We start from the raw sequence: 21,907 nt of genomic DNA on the forward strand, positions 1-21,907 counted from the left end.
CTGTGTGCATTGTATCTGCAGAGTGTTTCCCAGTGTCGCCCCCCCCCCCCCTCCTCCTCCTCTTCCTCCTCTTCCTCCTCCTCCTCCTCTGTGTGGAGGCTTTGTTTTCATGGGGCAGATGTAGCTGGCCTACATACATCCGCTCTCTTTGTGTGGACTTTTGATTTTTTTTTTTGCTTCTAACCAACACGTCATCCACACATGCGTTTTCGTTAATTTTCAATAAATTCAGCTTTAAATGTGTGAAGACTTGCACCGTGACGTATTGATCAAATCCAGCTTCCTTAATACTCCCAGGCTAAATATTTATGATCCGGCGTTACATCTTTACGCATCTATAGGGGTTTAAAGTTGCACAACTGTTCAAAGCGGCACAGCTCACATGTATCTCACTTCATGCCACCCAAATCTGTTATAACAGAGTAACTTTCCCCCCCGTGGACCTGATGTTTTCCATGGGAAACAGAGAGAGCTACACAGTATAACACCGAATCTTGTTAGTCACCTCCCTCAGCTGTAAGAATTCAAATATTTTGGTTCTGGGCCACAGAATGTGCAGATAATACCAACCAGCCTGGCTTTGCTTCTTTGCTTCTGCTTTTTTTCTCTCTCTCTCTCTCTCTCTCTCTCTCTCTCTCTCTCCCCCCTGCCGTTTTGTGCCTTCTTCCTGTCCTCCCTGCAAAAAAAAAGTGGTTGCTGGCCGGCTCTTCAGGCGGCTGCATTTAAAAAAAAAAAAAAAAAAATCTGTGTCAGTGTCACAGGACCGTTGCTCTACTCTTGGACAGGAAGCTGCGGCAACATCCAAACTAGACTCCAGCTCAGTTCGACTATACACAACTTCAATATCTCAAACTGCTTTTTCCTGATCCTGCCCGTCGAAACTCACTTTCTCGCTCAGCATCCTAAACGCTGCTGCAGGTCTCTGGCCGGAGAGCAATCCGCGCTTGCATATTAAGTGTTTCTTGTGTATCAGGCTTCAGCTGGGATGTGGGATTGTTGTCTGGCCTGTCCCAACGGCCATTGTGTATAAGTAGGAAGTCCAGGAAGTGAGATCATTTCACTCCAGCCGATGGGGGGGGAAGACTTATTTGTGACTGAAAAACAAAACAGCCTGGAAGTTGGTATCTGAACTTGATGGTACGGAAGGTGTTGTTGTTGTCGTTGTTGCAGGGAGTCCAGGTCTAAAAATAGCAGTTGAATCAGGGTTCTGTTATCTGCCAGAGTAGGAACACTTAAAAAGGGGTTATGGGAGTCGGATAGCTTCGCCCGGTGACGGTGCAACGTGGGAGAGAAAAAGGGGGGGTGTGAAGGAAAATCTGTGGTGAGACGTTGAGAGAGACAGGACAAGAGGGAGAAAAAAAAAGAAATCTTGGAACAATTTCTATACATAATCATCAGCCTCTCCCTTGTTTTGGAACATCACGGGCGTGTCTGTAAAATGAAATAAAACACAGAGTGACCATTACATCTGTTTCAGGGTGTAACAGCTGTACTCCCCTTTGGGTTTCCTCCACGCCGGGCTGATTTCCACTGCAGATATCAATCTTACATTTTCTGCAAAGCCCCTGATAGTCCTGTTGTATTTTCAATCCCCCCCCCCCCCCCCCCCCCCCCTCCTCTCCTCAGTGCTTGTGTGGATTTCAGTGTGTGAGAGTTAACTATATTTTTTTTGCCAGGCTATTGCTGTGGGCAGCACACAGTAGATGTTGGTGCCATAATAAATGTGGCCAAAATGCTGCTGTTCCTGTTAAGAGCGCCATGGGCCGGTCACTGTCTCCTCAGTAGGGGCCATGCATCCTCCTAATAGCTCTCTGAGGAGCCACAGCCTATTATGACAGTCTTAAACACCAGTGTGGGATAAATTGAATGTCGTAAAATAATCTAAATAGCATAATGTTTTCAGGAAAAGGGGTTTACCGTCCACCTAACTCACAGGAAATTTAGATTTGGGCTTTAAATTGGTTTATGTGAATATTGTTTTGTGTAAAAATCAACCGAGTGATGAAAAATGAGTCCAATATTGATTCCTCTAATGTTTTCCATGAGTAATTAAGGTCTGCGCATTAATTCGCTTCATGCAGTGTGTTCTCCTGCTCCCGCGTCCCATTAAGCCCAGCTGCCTCCAGACATTTAGTGTATTTCTGTGTCGTTATCTGAAAAATGTACTGAACGCGTGTTTCCGAGAATGACTCCACGCGCTAAAAAAGCCACGCGCTGCGGGGCATGCGCTTCATTAAAATTCTCTTGGATTATTAATAATCTATTTTCTTAATCATCTCTTCGTCGGCATAACATCTCGTTTAAAGCGCCGGTTCCTCCCCCTCAGCCGGCGTGAGTAGGATGACACGACCCTCACAAAGTGCCGAAAGGCAGGCTGTGGTTTTTTTGTTTGTTTGTTTTTTAATGCCGTAACGATCTAAACCTGCGCGAAGTGTAAATTCACCATATGTAGGTCTGTAGGTCACGCGGGGGTCATCGGGCATGTTGTCTTGAGGGGCCGGCGTGAGCTCCCTTGTGTCTGGTCACAACAATGACGCATGCAGGGTGGATGCTGGCTAAATGGAGGCGTTTGCTTGTTTGTTCCGCCCCGACTGCACATGTGAAGCCTGCTTTTTCTGCACCATATGGTCTTTTCTGCCACACAGGATGCTCCCCCCCCCCTCACCCCCCAACAGCCACGTTAACATGTATTTATCTGTAGTTACACATGCACACATAGCTTTCTGCAGACTTATACTGGCGACATAATGATTTATAATCTCCCTGTGCGGTGCAGGGATCCCGTCAAATCAGATTAATGTTGCCGTATAGTCTTTATCTAGCGGCATTAATCCTGCATTCCTAATTGTACAGTTTATTAGCATTTTTTTTTGTGGATTTTCTCTTTTCCCTAAAAGAAGCAAAGGTCGGCGTTAAAGTTTCTCTTTGAAACACAAATACACATTGCTCATGGTTTGTGGATTGTTGCAGAAAATAAACGGCGTTTCTTCAGCTTGGATGAGAGATCGAGGGGTGAACACGGGAAGGCTCCATGCTCTGCACATTCAAACTGTCAGGGTTTTTATATAATCGAAAGAAAAGTTCTATTAAATGTATTCACAAAAAAACCCACCAAAAAATGACCAAGAACAATGTTATCTAACTTCTACATTCACGGAAAAAGGGGCAAGAGAAAAAAACAGTTATCTGCAAGGATCAACCTCAAAATCAGAACATTATCACATTATATTGTATGTTCACCTGATATCGTATTGCTGCAATACGAGGAGCGTTTTGCAGAGAAAATGTGTTTCTCTCAAAGATCATAAATATTTTATTCGACTGACATTAAATCTTTGCCGCAGAGTAAAACTTGAAATTCAGTTAAACCCTCTTTTCCGGCATTCAAGATAATCATATAATGTTGGTTTTTGCTTCGATCTTAGACTCACTCTTTTACCACGCTGTTAATGTGCGGTTGTCAGATATGTGATTTAGTCTAAAGAATAAGAATAAAAGGTAAACGATGCATTTGATTGCTCTGCGTGTCAAAATTGCATCGGTCTTTATTTCTTTCTCCGTGCCTGAAGGCTGTTTAGAGCAGGAGCGTCCTTGGCAGCGGTTCACACTGTCAGCCATTCAGCCTCCGCATACGTGATGATAACAAATCTAAAGTACAGGCATACTCATCATACATGTCAAAAATCGAGTGTCAACAAGCTAATTCAGACAGGTTCTTTCTACAATTGAGCCAAAGGCGGATTTCTTATAACAAGAGTAAAAGTCTCGTCGCGACTTTTGCTTTTTGTTATTTTTCACTTCATGAGGAGAAAGTAAAAGTAGGCCAACTAAATTCAAATGTCATATAGAATCAAAGTGTCTCACCCTGACGTCCCTGGAGGAGTCAGTGCCTTTGTGTGCTCCTGGAACATTTTCGTTTCTCTGTATTATTTAAGCCGCTGTCAAACTTAATTTTGATCACTTTTGTCGTTGGCCGCTTCTGGTGATCCATCATTCAGAGCGCCAGAGTTGCTTTGAGAAATTCTGTATTGTACAGAGAGATGCATAACGTGCGGAACGTCGCCGTCACACATATTTATTACCCGGCCGTACGTTCCTCGTCAAAGTGAACCGGCGTTATTTGTGAGCTCCGTGGAAAAAGATGTCACTTATAAAGACAGGAAATAAAATCGAGCTCTGTGATCCGACAGAACGTCGCCTGGCACCTTTCTGGTATATGATCATGTGAATCGCATGAAGTCTCGCTGCTCTTTTCGCCTCTTTTGAAGAGGAACAATAGGTGGTACATCTGCACCACGGTCTCTGTAGACATCGCCAGGGGGGGGGGGGGGGGGGGGGGGGGGGGGTGAGGGGGGGGTGGGAAGCCTTTTGTCTGTCTGACCAGAGGTTACCGTCTTGAATCAGCTGCCTGGTTTGCTCTTTCCAGCCCTCGGGGTCCAGAGGGCTCCCTGCTCCCAGAGCAACGCTGATCCAAAACCCCCTTTTTTGCCTTTTTTTTTAATTTATTGACTTCAATCTAAAAGCCCTCGCTGACCTTACATCAGTGTGGTTGAGGGACCGGGCTGCTGCTGCTGCTTCGCTTTACCTCCACCTTCCAAGGATCCTCCACACATGTTCTTTGATGAGTTTTAACCTCGAAGGTACAATATTTACACTTTCAGTGAGACACTTGTAAGAAATGCTCATATCCTGATATTACATTCACATTTCTTGTTATTAAAGATCATCCCCTTGAAGGACGTTTCTTCACGTGAAGAGTTTTTAGTGTACATATAAACCATTATCTCACACGGTCACTTGTAATCCTTGTTTTCAGTTTTAAAACTCTCTAAATGGGCCTGAAAAGTTTGCCTTCATATTGAACATCATCGTACAACACTGTAACTGTAGTGTTATTTACAGCAAAAATATATGACTTCATAGACCATGTGTTTATAAACAGATAATACCAATTGCAGTAGTTTCTTGTCTTCTCATTGTTGAGGTAAATCCATCCATCAGGTAGACTTAACTAGTAATAGTAGATGGTTTGGTAAAGTCAAGGAGCTATTCACTGTGGCGTTTAAATAAGATATCATCAATAAACCCTACATAGATAATTATTACGTCACGATTTCCTGTATTCTAGTATTTCCTTCAATTTTAACACTGTTGGTTTCTGAGAAAACAGCGAAGATTAAGAAGGTTAATGTGTTTTCACTTACTGCCATTTTCTGTCTTGAGCCAAAGGGGCCAAATCTGTGCTACTGCAACTACCGAGCGCCCGTTAACATCTGAACCGTCGGCTTTGCCGTTGTCGTAAACATTAAATGCACGGTCTGCTGTCTGGCGGAGGATTTCTCCAGGGAGAAAGACCAGGCAGGTATGGAACGTCAACAAGGAATGCCCGAAAGCATTCTAATTGAATTCACTGTTAATTCTCTATCTGTTAAATCAAAGACTATGAGCCCATGACAGCATCGGTCCCGCCACATAAAATGTCCAAAGCTGTCATGTACTGCAGCCGCTCGTAAGTTTTTTTTTGGGGGGGGGGTTTTAACAAGCCACACACACATTTTACAATGTAGGGAGGCAACCACACCCTTGCGCGGGCTAACTTTGGCTCCCATCACAGCACCATGAGGAAATGAGTGAGTTGTCCCTGCGTCCTCTTCTCCTCTTCTCCTCCGTCTTTCATCCTCACTTCTGTTTGCTCAGCATGTCCGTGTGACCTGCGACGGTGTGCGACGTGGCGGCGGCGTGACATCTGGGAGGCTTCAGGAGGAGAAGCAGGCGAACTCCTCTGAGGGTTACCCAGCCGTTGCATCACCCCGGGAAGCGAGAGAGAGAGAGAGAGAGAGAGAGCTGCGTTGAAAGAAAACAGATTGTAAATAGACGGGCGCTCTCTCCCTGACATCATCTCCAGTCCGCCGTTCCTGATTGGTTCAGCCAGACTTGAGGCAGAAGATTTGAAATGCTTCAAATCCAGAAAGCTGTTTATAGAACTTTTTGCTGGACAACGGAAACAAAACTGTCGCAGCGATTAGTCAAGGCTGATAAATCTGATTATCCCTCTTTGCATTATAATCACCCTGCTTATTTTTTTTTTTTTTTTTAAATATCTGAACAGCTTATTACACAATGAATAATAATTGCGGACCGTGAACTCGTTGGCTACTAATCTGTCCCTTTGTCTGTCGTTAAGATGATTTTCGTCTTGACAATGAGTGACAATGAGTGGCATCGCTGCAGACGAATCATGGTTTTTTGGTGTTTTTTTGAGATTCAAGTCAAACCGTCAGGAAAATTAGCGGAAGCCGCACACTCGCCGTCGTGGATTTAGTGACGAGCGTCTCCAGTAAGAAGTGCCGCGCTTCCTGTTTCTCTGTGGCCTTATCCTTCGTACAAAGAATTCACAGTCATCTTGGAATAATACAGCTCTTTCACGCTTCATTTCTGTGTGTGTGTGTGTTTGAGATAGTAGGCTACAAGTGCAAGTCTGGAGGTTGGGAAATCCCTGCCAAAACCATGAAGTCACTAATTCTCCCTATTAGCCCCGGCAAGAATGTTGCTGAAAGAGTGGAATGAATTTGAGAAGCATGACTCATAAACCAAAAAATGTCCTTCTGCAAAAAAAATAAAAAAAATCCACAAGGACTATAGCTGCATCTCATTTCTCCCCCTCAGCCCTTCATCTTGCCCCTCCCCCTTTGAAATCCACGTTCACGAGAGTCTGAGGGGTGAGGGGAAGGGCTATTCACCCCTCTAAACGGAGCGTTTACTGATGCACACTTTAAACAGAGGGGTAGGAGGACATGGCGCCGAAGGACTCACATTTCACATCTATACGCTTCTAAAGTTATATAAACCTGTTGTGTTTTATAGTAGTAAGAGCGGAAGTAGCGCTGCCGTATGTAGCTTCGGTGTGTATTTGTTTGGTAGAGACCGTGTTTATAACATTTTATTATTACACTGTATAGTTCCAAAGTCTTCTAATATGGGTGTTTTGAAAACAGGGACCCCCGAGCAAAAAAGGAAGCTCCTCCGCTTTCCCATGGTGAATGAGGAAATATTTCTGAAGTCCAAATACAGCGCAAAAACTGAAGTTATCCATGTCTCCGTCTATTTCTTCGCCTTGATGGGGGGAAAGGCGGAAAACGAAACAAAGTAGCCAAGCGACTGCAACACGTTGATTTTGGGACGACGTGACGACGCTCCTGCTGGAAAATCAACAAACATCCGTGGTTCAGCTCTGCTGATAGAACGGCGCCGTATTATGACGTCATAACTGTGAGACGGAGCGAGAGGGGGGAGGGGGGGTGAGCAGAGGGAGAGGGGGGGTCCCAAATCTACGGGCTGAAACTGCCTTTGCCCTCGTTTTGGAGGCGGAGGGCTAAGGGGTAGGAATAGAATTGGGATTGGCCCTATATCTCAGGCCGGTTTCCATGAGCACAAAGTTTTCAACATATTTCAAAGTAACCACCCAAAACATGAATATATCAAGTGTTTCAAATGGGAGCACGTGTAATGCAGTCAGATAGAGTTTCTGTGTGAACTGTGTGGCCTCCAGCAGACGCACCGCCACATTCCTCCATCTGTGCCACATCTTTCATGTGTGATAGTGAGAGGCTTTTTTTTTTTAGGTTGTTTTTTTTTAATGGCACCATAAAGGCTGGTATCCAGGAATGCTCAACCACAGTCTCATTAACCTTGCATTCTGCAGTAAGTGTGCAGTGGGTATTCAAACGAGCTCTCTGATGCCTTGGTTAAAGGCAAGGGGAAAGAAACCACATGTGATTATAGGGTAATAGTAATCTGCTATACATGTTTTTTTTTTTTGTTGTTGCTTTTGGACACATTATCTCTTGTCTCCTAGATTGTTGCCATCGTCTGTGATCTCCAACGGTATCACCAATAGTAAGCAACACAGAGGATTTGAGCATAGAGTCATAGGTTAGGAGTGATTTTGTGTTTGATTGGATGGGAGAAAATCTAAATATTAGATTTTTTTGGACATCTGTGTTATCCCTCTCTTCAAATTGTGACATTTATAGAACTATTTTTAGATACATATTGTTCCTGTAATATAACATGCAGCCCTATACCGTTATGGTTAATGGACTTTTTATTTATATGGCACAGTTTAATGCACAAGCCATTTCAAAGTGCTTTACGTGATCGGTCACATTCACCCTTTGACTCACACACTGCTGCTCCCAAGCTGCTCACACACCACTGGGAGCACTTTGATAGTCTTTCCCAAAGACACTAAAACAAATGGACACGGTTCCAACCACCGCCGGAGCCGCTCTGCATACTCATCATGGGGGAGCAGAGAAATTAAACCCAGGCTTTGACCAATTATGGTCCATTAAGTCTAATTAGTGCCCCGTGCTTACAATATTATCATTTTTTTTTTTTTTTTTGCACAAAGGAGTCATTTGTGGACGCTTTGTGCTCGTGAGCCTTGGATCCTGTATATCTGAGGAAAATCACATTGCGTGTATTTTTCTGTTGATCTTGCTTTGGATTTAGTAGGAAACTATCGAGTTATTGAGAGAGGCTTCTCTTAATGAAGCTTGTTTCTTTAAAAACTCTCAGATTTTTCTCTTCTCGCGGTATTGAAACTTGTCAGAGGTTCGTGGGACGAAGAGCTAATCTGCTTGAGATCAGGGACGGCTGCCGATACAGCCACGCTCCTGACGGCGTCACGCAAGAAACTGAGGTGTGCAGTTGATTAAAATTTTAACCAGGGGATTACCGAGTTGGTATACCAAGTACTTAGGAGGTCAAATGAGCAAGGGCTCAGCTCAATAATCTTTAATTCCCACTCTGATGGGCTTTTCTTGGCACTTTCTCCACACGAACGCGAGCGCCTGCTACTTGAAATGACCATGGGAAGCTTTGAATTGTACATTTAGGTTTGGAAAAAAAAAAAAAAAAATTATTAGAAGCGATTAATCAAGTATCAAGGGTGTCTTTTTTTGACCCTGAAAAAAATAATTCTGAAAAGAGAAAACCTTCAGTTGCTGTATTTCAGTCAGGCGCGCTTCATTCAACCACGTTTCCATCGACTCGGTGTGAAAACAGTTATAAAGGTCAACTTCTCGCTGAGATCTGGCTGATGTCAGTTCGGAAAGTAAAAGTCGCCGGCTCTGACCTGCTTTCCAGCTCATCAGAAAGAAAGCGGAGGGGCGGAGGGAAAATAAATGTCCTGATGGGTAGGCCAGCCAACATTCCTGCATCACTTCCTTCTCCAACATCTGGCAATGATCAGGCCAGCAGAAGTAAAAAAAAAAAAGAGGATGTTTCTCACTGGCTGACTGAGGCATTGCATTGCGAGACCGCCCACTCAGCCTCATTCCCCCCGAGCAGAAAAACTAAATGAAGCTCGAGGAGGTGATTCAGGATTTCTCCAAATCTGTTGTCTTCCTGGCACATTTTTTTCCTGTCTTGTGTGTTTATAGCAATGCAAAGCAAGACATCTCTTTCCTGCCTTCGCTTAGAATGTGTGAAATAATGTTGGTTTTTTTCTCCTTGTTTCCTCTGTTTCAGGATGGCCTAGCTGTGTTGTGCCGTCGGTGGTCTTTCAGCAGTGAACCAGAGGTGTGTAGCAGCGACTTCACAAGCAACTCAAGTCGGGTTTTTCTTCAGAAATAATCAGATTTGTTTGATATTTTTCATTATCAGCAAACTAAAAAGTGTGATAATGGTGCGATGCGGTAGGATTATTTTAGATTGTGCGTACTATTGAGAGCTCACGTATGGACGTTTATTTAATTTAATTTAATTAAAGACTAAATAGTGCAGATTCATCGCTGCGTATTCAGACTCCACATATCCCACCACCACCCTGAAAGTCTTTACATTTTACATTGTGGATGAGTAAAGCACTAATTGGTTCAACTGACACATTTTCTCAGGTGCTGACATGCTTTTAAGGTGGCCGGCGGTTTGGAAGATGCATATGTCAGATTCTATCAAAGTGAGAGGAAACGACGATGCCCCCCTTTTGCCCTGCAGCCGAAGGAGCTCAGAGGCGATCAGGTTGATCCTGTCAGAACCACACGCTCTCAAAGCGTCAGTGCAAGCGGCTCGCACACTGAAACTGCTGATCGTTAATGGTTCCTTGGAAGTAATGCAGTGTGAGAGAAAAAAAATCTAATTAAATAAAATAACACTAATAATAAGTTAACGCCGACAGTGGTCCAAGCCTATAAGCGTTTGCATTCACAGCACAAACTCCATTTATCCATCCATTAAATCAGAATCGGACATTGTTTTCTTATATAAGGGGAATATAAAAATGTGCATTTCCATCAGTACTAGGAATTTCTTTAGGTGTGAGGTGCAAAACAAAGAGCAATTTTAGTCCCCAATAAGCCTTTATTACATTGGGTGTCAGGCAGAAAGCACGCCAGAGGCTCCAATCCGGCCAGACTATCAAGAAAATATTCATAAATTTCAAAGAAAACAATGTTTTGTTTTTTTTTGTTTTTCAAATCAATTAAGAGACTGAGAATGGAGCTGAAATATCAATGATGCTGCCTTGAAACCTATAGTTGCCTCGTTGCTGTCAAACGAGCCATAAAGCCATGCTGTCAGATTGAGAAGATAAAAACATACATAACACAACAGCTATAGGAGAAGTTCTTGGGTCATTTTGCTGCATTTTGCACCAGAAGGTTTCATTAACATCGGCTTCATGTTGCGATTGTAGTCATCTTTGGTTTTATGAAAACAGACATTTTCATCACATATGCTCTGTGCCGCAACAATGAAAAGCTTTAAAGTTTAAGTATATTTTACCAGTCCGGCCCACTGTAAGCAAAATCACATTTGGTTTCCTGAACCTTTCCTTCTTTCTGCCATCACAGGAGTGTCTTCGAGGCGCACCAGCAGCGTGCAGACATGAGCGTGACCTCTTGGTTCCTGGTGAGCAGCGGGGGGACCCGCCACCGCCTCCCCCGGGAAATGATCTTTGTGGGGCGGGACGACTGCGAGCTCATGCTACAGGTGAGGGCAGCTGCACAAGGCCTCGTCTCCAACGGCAACAGCCGCCAATCCAGAACGACCAGATGGATTTCTGGACGTTTACTTGATATTTTCTGTAAATCTAATTACAGTATGTCACGAAGTGTAGTGTAGTGTAATGAAGTGTAGTGTAATGAGGTGTAGTGTAGTGTAGTGTAGTGCAGTGTAATGTAATGAGGTCTAGTGTAGTGTAGTGTCGTATAGTGTAGTGTAGTATAATGAGGTGTAGTGTAGTGTAGAGTAATGAGGTGTAGTGTAGTGTAGTGTAATGAGGTGTAGTGTAGTGTAGTGTAGTGTAGTATAATGAGGTGTAGTGTAATGTAGTGTAATGTCGTATAGTGTAGTCTAGTGTAATGTAGTGTAATGAGGTGTAGTGTAATGAGGTGTAGTGTAATGTAGTGTAGTGTAATGAGGGGTAGTGTAGTGTAATGTAGTGTAGTGTAATGTAGTGCAATGTCGTATAGTGTAGTCTAGTGTAGTGTAGTGTAATGTCGTATAGTGTAGTCTAGTGTAGTGTAGTGTAGTGTAATGTAGTGTAATGTCGTATAGTGTAGTGTAGTGTAGTGTAGTGTGGTGTAATGTAGTGTAATGTCATATAGTGTAGTCTAGTGTAGTGTAGTGTAGTGTAATGTAGTGTATTGTCGTATAGTGTAGTCTAGTGTAGTGTAGTGTAATGTAGTGTAATGTCGTATATTGTAGTGTAGTGTAGCGTAGTGTAGTCAAACCGTACGGTGATGATAATAATAACGTGATAACTGGAAATCACACAGAGTTTAAGAATTTCTCACTGCCACACAAATAGTCTGCTGCCTTCACACTGACCCGTTTCATGAGATAATAACAGAGCTATAATAAGTGCACTAAAAAAAAAAAAAACTAGATCTGCGCTTGCTGTTCCACAAGCACAACGTGTTTATGAGTTTGTTTGTTTGTTGTTGTTTTTTTTCCATGTGTGTGAGTCTGTGTCTCTCCGGCTCTGCGTACATCCAGAGGAATGACTCGGGGTGGACTCACGCACCTCGAGTCGCCGCGCTATTAATAGAAAGTGGGGCAGATACCTCTTCAAGTTAGATCTCATCTGACTGCGAGTTGTGGTGGAAAGTGTTTACGCTCTGTCGTAACATTTCACAGGTTTTAATTTCTCGCACCGACCGCCGTCTATAATGTGAACGTGCGATTGTCAGAGGGGCGTTTAATACAGAGCGACTCGTCCCGTATTGTTTTCTGCTCACTATTCACACCATGCTCACGTATGGGCAGCTGTTTTCACACGTACAAGTATTCTTGTACAATCTAACTCGATCTCGTGCAACACCAGTTGCCCTAAATTCTAGTCGTTAACATCGCCACAGTTTTTATTTTTTAATTAAATTATAGGTTTTTCTGGCTTTTTTAAGCTGTAACTTTCCTGTAATGCTGAGTTTGACCACATTATGCCCAGATATTTTGGTCATTCTATATTCTAAAGTGGTCATCGCTCAATTGGAAGGTTGCAGGTTCGATTCCCCATCTCCCACTTTCACACTGACCATTATTCTGCTCCTCGTGTGAATGTGACTAACAGTGTAAAGCACTCTGGGTGCTTTATATACCTATGTAATCTATTTACCATTACAAATAAACGCATATTTAAAATAAAACCTTGTGTAAAGGATTAATAGGCGCGCTGTTCAGGTGGACTTTTAATGAAATGAGTGAATATACAACTTTTCAGGGAATCATTATTGATGATGCTGTGCGTGCAGTATAAACAGTGGCATCAATCATATTTAAATGCATTTACTTAATGTAGATGTTCTGCTGTTATACACTACTATAATTCTTCCATACATAGAAATTAATAGAAATACTGCTAAACTCTGAAGCAGTAATTTGTCACACGTTTTTTGGGTGTTTTTTTTTTACAATCTGGCCTGATCTTTGAAGATATTTAGATTTTCTTCTTTTTTGCGATAAATATTTTATTCTAAACAAACAAAAAAATACCCTATCATAAGATAACTTTAGGATGGATTCTGATCATGAGCTTGTTTCTCTCATATGTGGGCGACCACTGACAATAAGAATAATATCCTGCGTGTCATTTCCGTCGGTGCCTTCAGCATATTCATAAATAAAGCTGTTTTAGTGTTAAGAGTCCAGCGTTGCACCACTTTGGGAGTCTTTGGTTTTGAATAGCTGTAACTTGTAGCTGCAGTCACACTGTGGGGGGTAAAGTGAGACAACCAAGGAATGGTTGAGGAGTTTCTGACACTGTCAGCAGAAGACCTCAAGCTGTTTGAGAAGTGGCCGCCCAGGAATCCCTCTCTCAATGTAGGATTTCAAGCTACGATCAAAGCTATGCGATGACCGGTTTCACATTAGTGTGGGAGGGCTGTCTTTTTTTTTCTTTTCTTTTTTTCGGTCAAGCACGGCCTCTAAGATACTTGTATTGACCTCAAGGTCTAACATATTCTACACTTTCATGTATGTTTTAAGGTGATTTCTCAAATCGAGGCCATGTTTTCTTGGTTTGCTGTGTTTTTTTGGTGCGACTCTTTTGTTAATTGTGCGAAGTGGCTTACAGTGGTCCCCCATGTGACTACGCCAACAGGCCAAGGCCTCATCACAAGGCGCAGACACACACACACACACACACACATGAAGATATATACCAGTGCTTTTTAACGCCATTCTTGCACATTTCTCAGCTGAAAATAGAGCGGAGCATTGTAACTGCAGGAATTATAAATCTTATGGGGCCTCTGGCAGAAAATCAGAAAAGCTACAATTCTGTTCATTTCTCTCTCTCGGAGATTTATCGGCTATCTTGTTGCAGGGCTCGTCCGCAGACAGTGTGTCTCTCTTTCTGTATCCACACGTACTCCCACCAGCGCTCTTTGGAAAAGTTCGTCTCCACTTCGGACTCGTTCACATCGCCGACACTCGCTTTCTCGTCACGCTGAGCTCCCTGCACATGTGAACTCTGCGCAGGTTCAGTTGGTCGGCAGTGTGTTTGAGCGGAGCAGCGGGGGATCCCTTTCCTCCTGCAGACTGGAGCTTCGGCGAGCAGCTCAGATTTCTTCCATCCTGTTTGATCGAGCCTAATCTCACTAAAGTAATCTATTCCACGTTTAAGCCCCCCCTGGAGTCGCTTCCCTCGGTTGCGCTTCAGTCTTATCTCCACATTTCTGCTTCAGCATGAGTGTGTTCTTTGTTGAATGAAAGAGCGACTGGGTTAAAGGAATGTCATATGGGAACCCAATATGAGTTCAGCAACTTCAGCACAATAGGCCCATCCTTTTTTTTTGTGGTTCTCAGTTGCCTGTATTGCAAGTCATTGTTTGTATTTCTGTGATTGTTAAAGGCCAAGGTTATGCCGAGGCTATTCAAATCTAAGAGGGCTGCATTGTATCGATTCAACAAAAAGGATGTTTCGGAAGGCATTTGAGACTGTCAGAAATGTTCCTCTGCTAAATCGGTCCGTCTTCACGCGATACTTTCGTCCTGAGGTTTGCACTTTGTCGTCCTCTACAAAGAAGGTCGCAGTGTTTGTTTAATCTCAAAACAGCTGATGGGCTCATAGGGGAAAGCTGCAGAAAATCAATATTTCATCCGGTCCTTCATTGTTCATCTGCTCTCCTTTGTCTGCTTGTGTATGTGTGTGTGTGTGTGAACAGCTGAGCCTCAGTGTGAAGGTGTGTGTGGTGAGCTGTGTCACTGACACTGAAATATCTGCTTCTCGTTGTTATGATTGATGTCATACGTAGTAACACAGAGATATAGAAGAGTTTCAGTCTGCACACACGGCTGTGTTGAGTCACATAAACGGCGGTAATGCTGTTATTGCTCGCTTTTCTTTTTATGCAGCTTGTAAAACTAATAGTTTTTCAATGTTGCTACGACTTTCCTTAATGCGATTGTCAATAGTCTCGCCAAGCTCACAGCTGCAGCCACTGGGTTGATTTTCTGTGTTTGTCTTTGCTTTTTGTTTAAAGTCCCGCAGTGTGGACAAGCAGCATGCCGTCATTAACTACGAGGCCGGGACTGACGAGCACAAGGTCAAGGACCTGGGCAGCCTGAATGGGGTGAGTACACACAGGCAACCAAATATGCGAAGTCGGAAGAGGTGAGGACAAAGATAAACGGATGAAAGGGAACGTAGAGGGGACGGAAACGAAAGAGATGGATGACGGATAGGGAGCATTAAGAGCATGAGATTATCAGGTGAAGGAGGAGAACGGGGTTTCAGAGGGAGCTGGATGGAAACAGTCCCGTCAGTCAATAGCACCGTTTGCCTTTTCTGCCACTAATCAATCTCGAGGTCAATGAAGATTAATATCAAGTCTCGACTCAATTTAAATCTGAACCTAATTATGCAAATTACAACTTCAGGGTAAAGTCTGTGAACCGAATATGGACTAAAGGGTCACCCTGTCAGTAAAACTGAGCTTTGGGGAGTGCCGTCAGCTCACAATTAAAACACAAGCGCCTTTTAACCTGCACACCCAACATCTTTTCCACTCGGGGAAAACAGCACAGTTCAGCATGAATATTGCAAAAATGACTATTTTAACCTACCGGAAAGTGAAAGGCAGAAAGTGCCAGCTTTGAGAAAGGAGCCACTTGAGTGTTTGTCAAAAAGGAAGTCAAATATATATGTTAAATTGTATTTTTATTTTGTGTTTTTATATTGCTTTTTCCGGTTCAGGGTCAGATGGAAAACAGCATATTTCTTTTGTTGTTTTTTGTTTTTTTTTGACAAATAAATAACAGTCTCTCTTTGAAACAGTCTCTCAGTCAAATCTGGGACTACTTTCTCATGGCGTTAGTCAGGCAGTGATTAGTCCCCACTCATCGCCCAGCAGATGAAACACACATGTCCGTCACATCCTCTCAGACGGGAAGCCGGAGTCAGCGCCGCTTCCTGCTGTGTCATTAACCAGTGCTGCCTCGTTTTGGCGGCATCCAGAGGAAGTTTTCCTCCCGCTGAGTCAGCGGCCGTCCCGGAGCTTCACCACAGCGGCGGGCTGTGGGGGGGAAGCGTCACCGTTTTACTGCGCCGCCGAAGCCGCTTCTTCGCCGCTTCATTCGCTTTTGTTGTGTTTTTCACCTCAGTGGAGGGAAGGCAGGAATGTTTTATCACAACAGCGGTTGCCAGCGGGATAGAACGAGAGAACGGGAGTGGAAAGGCTTTAGGGGAAGGACAGAGATTGAAACTAAAACTTCAAATAAAACATGCTTTGTTTTGCTTGGGTGCTTATTTCTAACTGATTGTGATTCCTGCACACCGGCGCTTCTTTGAATATCTAAATCTGTGATTGTGTGAATGCTGAAGGCAGTCATATATTACTGATCTAAATCTTTATTATTATTATTATTGTGTGAATGCCTAAGGCGGTCACACAGTAGGGATCCAAATCTTTTATTATTGCGCCTGTCAGTGGCAAGGTGCAAAGATTACTATTTGCGTTTTAATCTTAATCTTCTTCTTCCTACGCTATTTTGCTGTGTACTAGTCCGGCACCGTTAGGCGCACGTACACACAAAGCACATCAAAACGTGTGGAGAATCTGTGAATAGTGTGCTATGACTTTTGTTAACAATTCAGCAAACTGTTTCCGCAACACTCGCAAAAAACTGTGCAAAGAAATTCCCATTCAAAGCGGATGGGAATCGAGTGAAAACAAAAAAAAATCCTGCGTTTCAACGCCAGGTGAAGTCGCCATAATTTCAGCGATAGACTTGATCTGACTTTTAAAACGTCCCCACGACATTTGAAAACAAGTTTAACCTGTGAGCCTTTAAGTTTGATAAAGTGTTCAGTTGTTTTTGAGAGTTTTTGGAGATCCCTTATAACTTCCCTTCAGCGTCACAGTTCAGATTTATTCAGGTTCATCATTCAACACTTGCATTTACTTCAGGGAATGCAAACTTCTAGTTACTGTTTAATATTACACACCCACACACACTGGAACGAACATTTTAGGTTGATTGTTTTAATCACCAGTAAAGTATTCTGCAGGTATTTGGATGAATCAGTTAATCCTATCAGTGGTTATATTTCATGCAAAAGTACCAGACAGTCTTTTATTTGCTGATTTTTCCTTCTGTACATTATATGTAATAACTGTGTAAGTATAATAAGTGCAAATGCTTCTTACGGGCTGTGTGCTGGATTCTATTTCAATGACCTTATCTGAATTTCGCTTGCATTCCTCTTCAATCCGCAGACATTTGTAAATGACGTTCGCATTCAGGAGCAGATGTACATCACTCTGAAGATGGAGGACAAGCTGAGGTTCGGGTATGATATCCTTTGATTGCTGTCATCTCTGACAGTGCGCAGCGTCCACACGATCCTCCGGTTGTTTTTTTTACAAACAGAGACATTTCAGGTGCGACGTGATAAATCAGCCTTTTACTTTTTGGTCGTTGCTTCCTTAATCTCCCCTCTTCACATACCAACCTGTTCACGGTGGTGAGAGGAGAGCTCACCGTGCCCGAGGAAGCGCTAAAGGTAACGTTGAAACAGTTTCACACAGTTGTAGTATACCAGTGATGTTTAAAATTCCACATTTTTATTTTATAATTTTTTTTTTTTTCCCACTTTAGCATGAGAAATTCACCAGTGGCCTTCAGCTCAGCAAGAAGCTATCCAACGGCGACGCCACCACAGGAACAAGCAAGTCTCCCACTAAGACCCCAACCAAGTCACTGAAGTCCCCCGGTGGCGGCGGCGGCGGCGGCCATAAACCGGCGGATGGCAGAGCGACGGACGGGATCAGTTCGTCCAAAGAGCCGGTGGCTAAATCTGCAGACGCGCACAAAGCCGAGGAGAGGATGGCAGGTGAGAGGCTGAGTGGGAGGGCAGTCTGCCAGCACCGTGTGTTTCTCTCTATGTACTCGTATTATTACAATAGCATTAGTTTGTTATGCCAAGAAAAGTACAGATTTACCACGGAAACATGAAATTAAAGGCTGCAGATTGCAGAAAGTTGGGTGACGAGAATATTATGTCGTTAGTTGAGACATACTATAGGCTGTACTGTATTTGTGGGACACACAGACGTGCTGATTGGATGTGGTGGGGTTTTATTTCAGGCCAGTAGGGGGTGGACATGGTCACTGGAAACAGGTATTTCTTCCAGCATGTTGGGCCTGCGATTCATCACAGAGGCAGTTTTGGTGTGAGGGTGTCTCTAATCATTGATATCAGGGATCATGCTGGGGTGCCAGCGGGGGGTCCTGGTTAATCTCCAGATGTTGAAACAAGGCCACACAGGGCTTGCGTTTTGCACAGATTAAATAACAACGGCGTCAGAGAGCCTGCGCAGTTTTACACAGGCTCTACTTTTCTGAAAGTACTTAGACCTCCAGACATGCACATATGCTTTCACGTTTGGGCCTAAATAAGCAGTCCTGCTCATCAAGTCGTTTTATGGCCTTAGTTTGTAATCCTGCAGTGTTACTGCTGTAACACAAGGCCGCGCCCGGATATTATACCTCATGGGAAACATACATTCAGTAGGTTTTATATAGAAACTTGAATTCGCACAGAGTAGTGGTGATTTCCCGACTATAGTGTAATAAAAACCCACAGCGCACAAAATGAGGGGTACTTAAATAAAAATATAGGGCAAATGAAGGAGCAACGAGTGTAAATGAACACTTGAAGAGGCGTCATCAAGCAATATGGTCCAAAATTGTTAACGGCTCAACTGTTTTCTTACTTCTTCACTCAGTTTTTAAAAGAGGTTACACTTAATGCTTGTCCCGTGTCGGCTTTCGTCGTGATGAGGGCAGAAAGGCAAACGGAAAGTCCCTGTTTTTTTTATATCCTGCTTGTGTGTGTGTGTGTGAGAGAAAGAGAGAGAGAGAGAGAGAGAGAGGGGGAGAGAGCAAGAGCGTGAGTGTCCATCCTGCTGGCTAAACTTGTGAAATTAGGTCAGTGGTGCAAGACACGACTGGAGTGGAATTAATACACAAACACATTTACAACCAAAAAAAGCAACAAAAAAAAGCATCTGGCTCCACTTTGTGGCGTCGTGATTTCAATAAGCAGCACGTCGGCCTTTATTGTGCCAAAGTAAACGCTGCAGACCGGCGCTGCAAATGAAACAGCTTACGTGAAACGTGTCTGTGTGTGCGTCTGCCTCAGGGGACGTGGCGGCGCTGCCCCGCGGGACGCCGCTGTACGGCCAGCCGTCCTGGTGGGGGGATGGGGACGCGGACGACGAGAATTCCTTCAAACAAGAAAACAAGCCGTCCTCCAAAAAACATGACAGCTCCATGTCAGGTAGGAGGCGGGGGGGTTGGGATATTTTGAGCAGCATCACACCTTCTGCTGTCGTCACACATACACACATGCTCATGATGTCATTTTCTTTATTTATATAGATAGATCGATAGATAGATAGATAGATAGATAATTACTTTATTCATCCCCGAAGGGAAATTGTCTTGTTGCAGCAATCTGGTACATACGAATATTATAAAATTCAATAGAATAGAAATAAAAGTAAAAAATACAAATATAAAAATATCTGGGTATAAGACATAAAGTAAAACACAGAACGGAACATGGGCACTTAGAAATAAGCACGAGATAAAAGCAAGATAAATAAATAGTAAGTAAGGTGCAGTGGCAGAGCCATTAGAAGTAGGCATTATATAAAAAGAATAACAATAATACAGATAATAACAATGTGTAATAGTGTATAATACTCGTGTGTAGTACTACTAATAATGGTATAGAAATAGAAATCTAGAAATAATGTGCTCGATATGTCACCCATGCACATTAATACATAAACATAAGCGCATGTTTTGGCTTTGTAATTGCATGTGGATGACACACTGCACATACAGGATGTTGGATATAACTGTATTTTGATTATAATCCATGTTTTATATAGATAATAAATGTGCTACAGTTCAAATTACTTTTTTTAAATTATTATTATTATTATCAAAAAGCCCCAAAATGTGACTTTATCTAACGAGCGAGAGCAGATGATGTGCGTTTTAGTCGTCACCAGATGATTTTTTTTACAATACTAATGTTTTATTTCGGCAACGACATGCAGCGCCCTGCAGCTCTGTTTACTTGCTTTGTCTGTCTTGAAGTGCTGCTGGCCGGCGAGCTGTGTGCTTCCATTTGTAACAGTGTGCATCCATGTGCACACAAAGGCTTTCTTCAGCGGCTGCATACGTGTGTGTGTGTGTGTGTGTGTGTGTGGGGGGGGGGGGGGTCTCCCTTTGACTGGTAGCAAATAGTCCCAGTAACAGGATTAGTGGCTCCACCATTAGTGGGACAGCTCAGTGCTACAACATCAGCTGGGCCAGGCTGCTTTTGGTGTGGACCACTGTGGTGAGGAGGAGTGGGGGGGTGGGGGGGGGTCAACCGGACAAAAACACCCGGAGCAGACTGAAGCGCCTTCAAATCTCTTGTCACATCTGGATGGATAGGCTGGAATCGCTCCGGAGGAAGGCTTTTTTTCTTCTTCGTCGTCCCGTGCTGAACCACGGCACTGTCAGCTTTTTTTCTTAGGGAGCGATTTGTTTGTCAGTTTTGGGGGTAAAGCCGTGAAAGAGTGATTTAAAACCCCGGAAACTTGACCCCCCCCCAAAAAATTGTGCAAATGGGATTGGCTACCTCGGCCATGGATGTGGGTAAGCGGACAATATTTTGCCTTCTTGCAGCTCGGACTTTTAAAAGACTCGACTTGGTGTCGGACTTGTTAAGTGAAGCCTCAGGTTGTTGCAGTGTGTTTATATGAGTGCGAAGGACTTTAGCATCAAATCAAATCTTATCTGCTCAACTGACGTGTTCGTATCAGATCCAGCAGATAAAGGGAAGTGAAAGAGAAAATAAGAGGTTTGGGGAAAAGGAACAAGTTCTTCTCTAGAGCGTGTTATTCTGTTGTGTTGTGTTTTGTTGTGTGTGTCAGTCAACTTTACTCCTTTTCTCCTTACCAGTGAATAGCCTATGTTGTCAGAGCCCCCGACCCCCCTCCTCCTTCTTATGCATTGCCACTCAAGCCGATTGGGTTACGCCATTGCACCAACTCCCCCTTTCCCACTAACACACACACACACACACACACACATACACACACTGTCCACACAGAGCGCTTCCTGCCTCCACACTGCAGCAGTCATTAGCGAACCACTTCTCCTGTAAGTATGACTTTAAAACCCATGTGTTTAGCCGACGTAGCTGGTAAATGGCTTTCAATTTGACCATAGCTCTGACGACCGCTTACTTCTGCACGTGCTTCATTACCTGCAGCTGTTTCAGTTCTGGGATTGTTTGTTCGGCCTGTTAAATTTTGCGATATGATAAAATGGGAAGCCTCTCGGAAGTCCCCGAACGTGTCGCCGGTTTGACGTTGTGGCACCTCACAGCGGCGGTGAATCCGGCACGTCGTTAATCTGACCTCTTGTTTTCAGTTTTAATCTCGCCGTGGTATAGGGGCTTTATAGGAAACGTTAAAGCCGTTCGTTTAAAATCCAAGTGCGGCACATTTACAAGCCGGCAGCACATTAAGCATCAGTCTGACCATTGGTTGAATAGCAACCTCCTTTTTGAAAGTCTGTATTTTCCCCCCGAACATGACTCCTATAGGTGCCGTTGAGCTGAAGCGCATGGTAACATGATTCATAATGAAAAAGAGGAAATTCAGCCAGTTGTCTCATTTTCATAAAAAGGGACTCATTTGGGTTCCGCAAACATATAACGGTTCTACGTGACGGTGTAATAACTCTCCTCTCTGAAAGTGGTCCTATTTGTTTTGTCTTATCTGTGTGGTATTAGTTTCCTCAGTGAGGTTTGAACATGTTAAGCCTCATTGAACATATTTGACCTCAGCAGCTTCATATTGGTGCTCCCGTCTAATTCCATGTTGTAAAT

General features: G+C 43.5%; 1 protein-coding gene across 10 annotated transcripts in view; it reads left to right on the forward strand.

Annotated features, from left to right (window-relative positions):
- cep170aa (centrosomal protein 170Aa) overlaps positions 1 to 21,907 on the forward strand; it is a 41,473-nt gene that overhangs the window by 762 nt on the left and 18,804 nt on the right. For all 10 annotated transcript variants that reach the window (XM_080507319.1, XM_080507324.1, XM_080507322.1 and 7 more), the window contains exons 2-8: positions 9,535 to 9,585; positions 10,857 to 10,995; positions 14,991 to 15,080; positions 17,226 to 17,304; positions 17,454 to 17,512; positions 17,608 to 17,842; positions 19,154 to 19,291. In XM_080507319.1, coding sequence (XP_080363445.1) covers positions 10,891 to 10,995; positions 14,991 to 15,080; positions 17,226 to 17,304; positions 17,454 to 17,512; positions 17,608 to 17,842; positions 19,154 to 19,291 — 706 coding nt within the window. In that variant the 5' untranslated portion in view covers positions 9,535 to 9,585; positions 10,857 to 10,890. The remainder of the gene's footprint in view (positions 1 to 9,534; positions 9,586 to 10,856; positions 10,996 to 14,990; positions 15,081 to 17,225; positions 17,305 to 17,453; positions 17,513 to 17,607; positions 17,843 to 19,153; positions 19,292 to 21,907) is intronic.

This window comes from Blennius ocellaris (assembly GCF_963422515.1).
Source record: "Blennius ocellaris genome assembly, chromosome: 13".
NCBI classification, from domain to species: Eukaryota; Metazoa; Chordata; class Actinopteri; order Blenniiformes; family Blenniidae; genus Blennius; species Blennius ocellaris.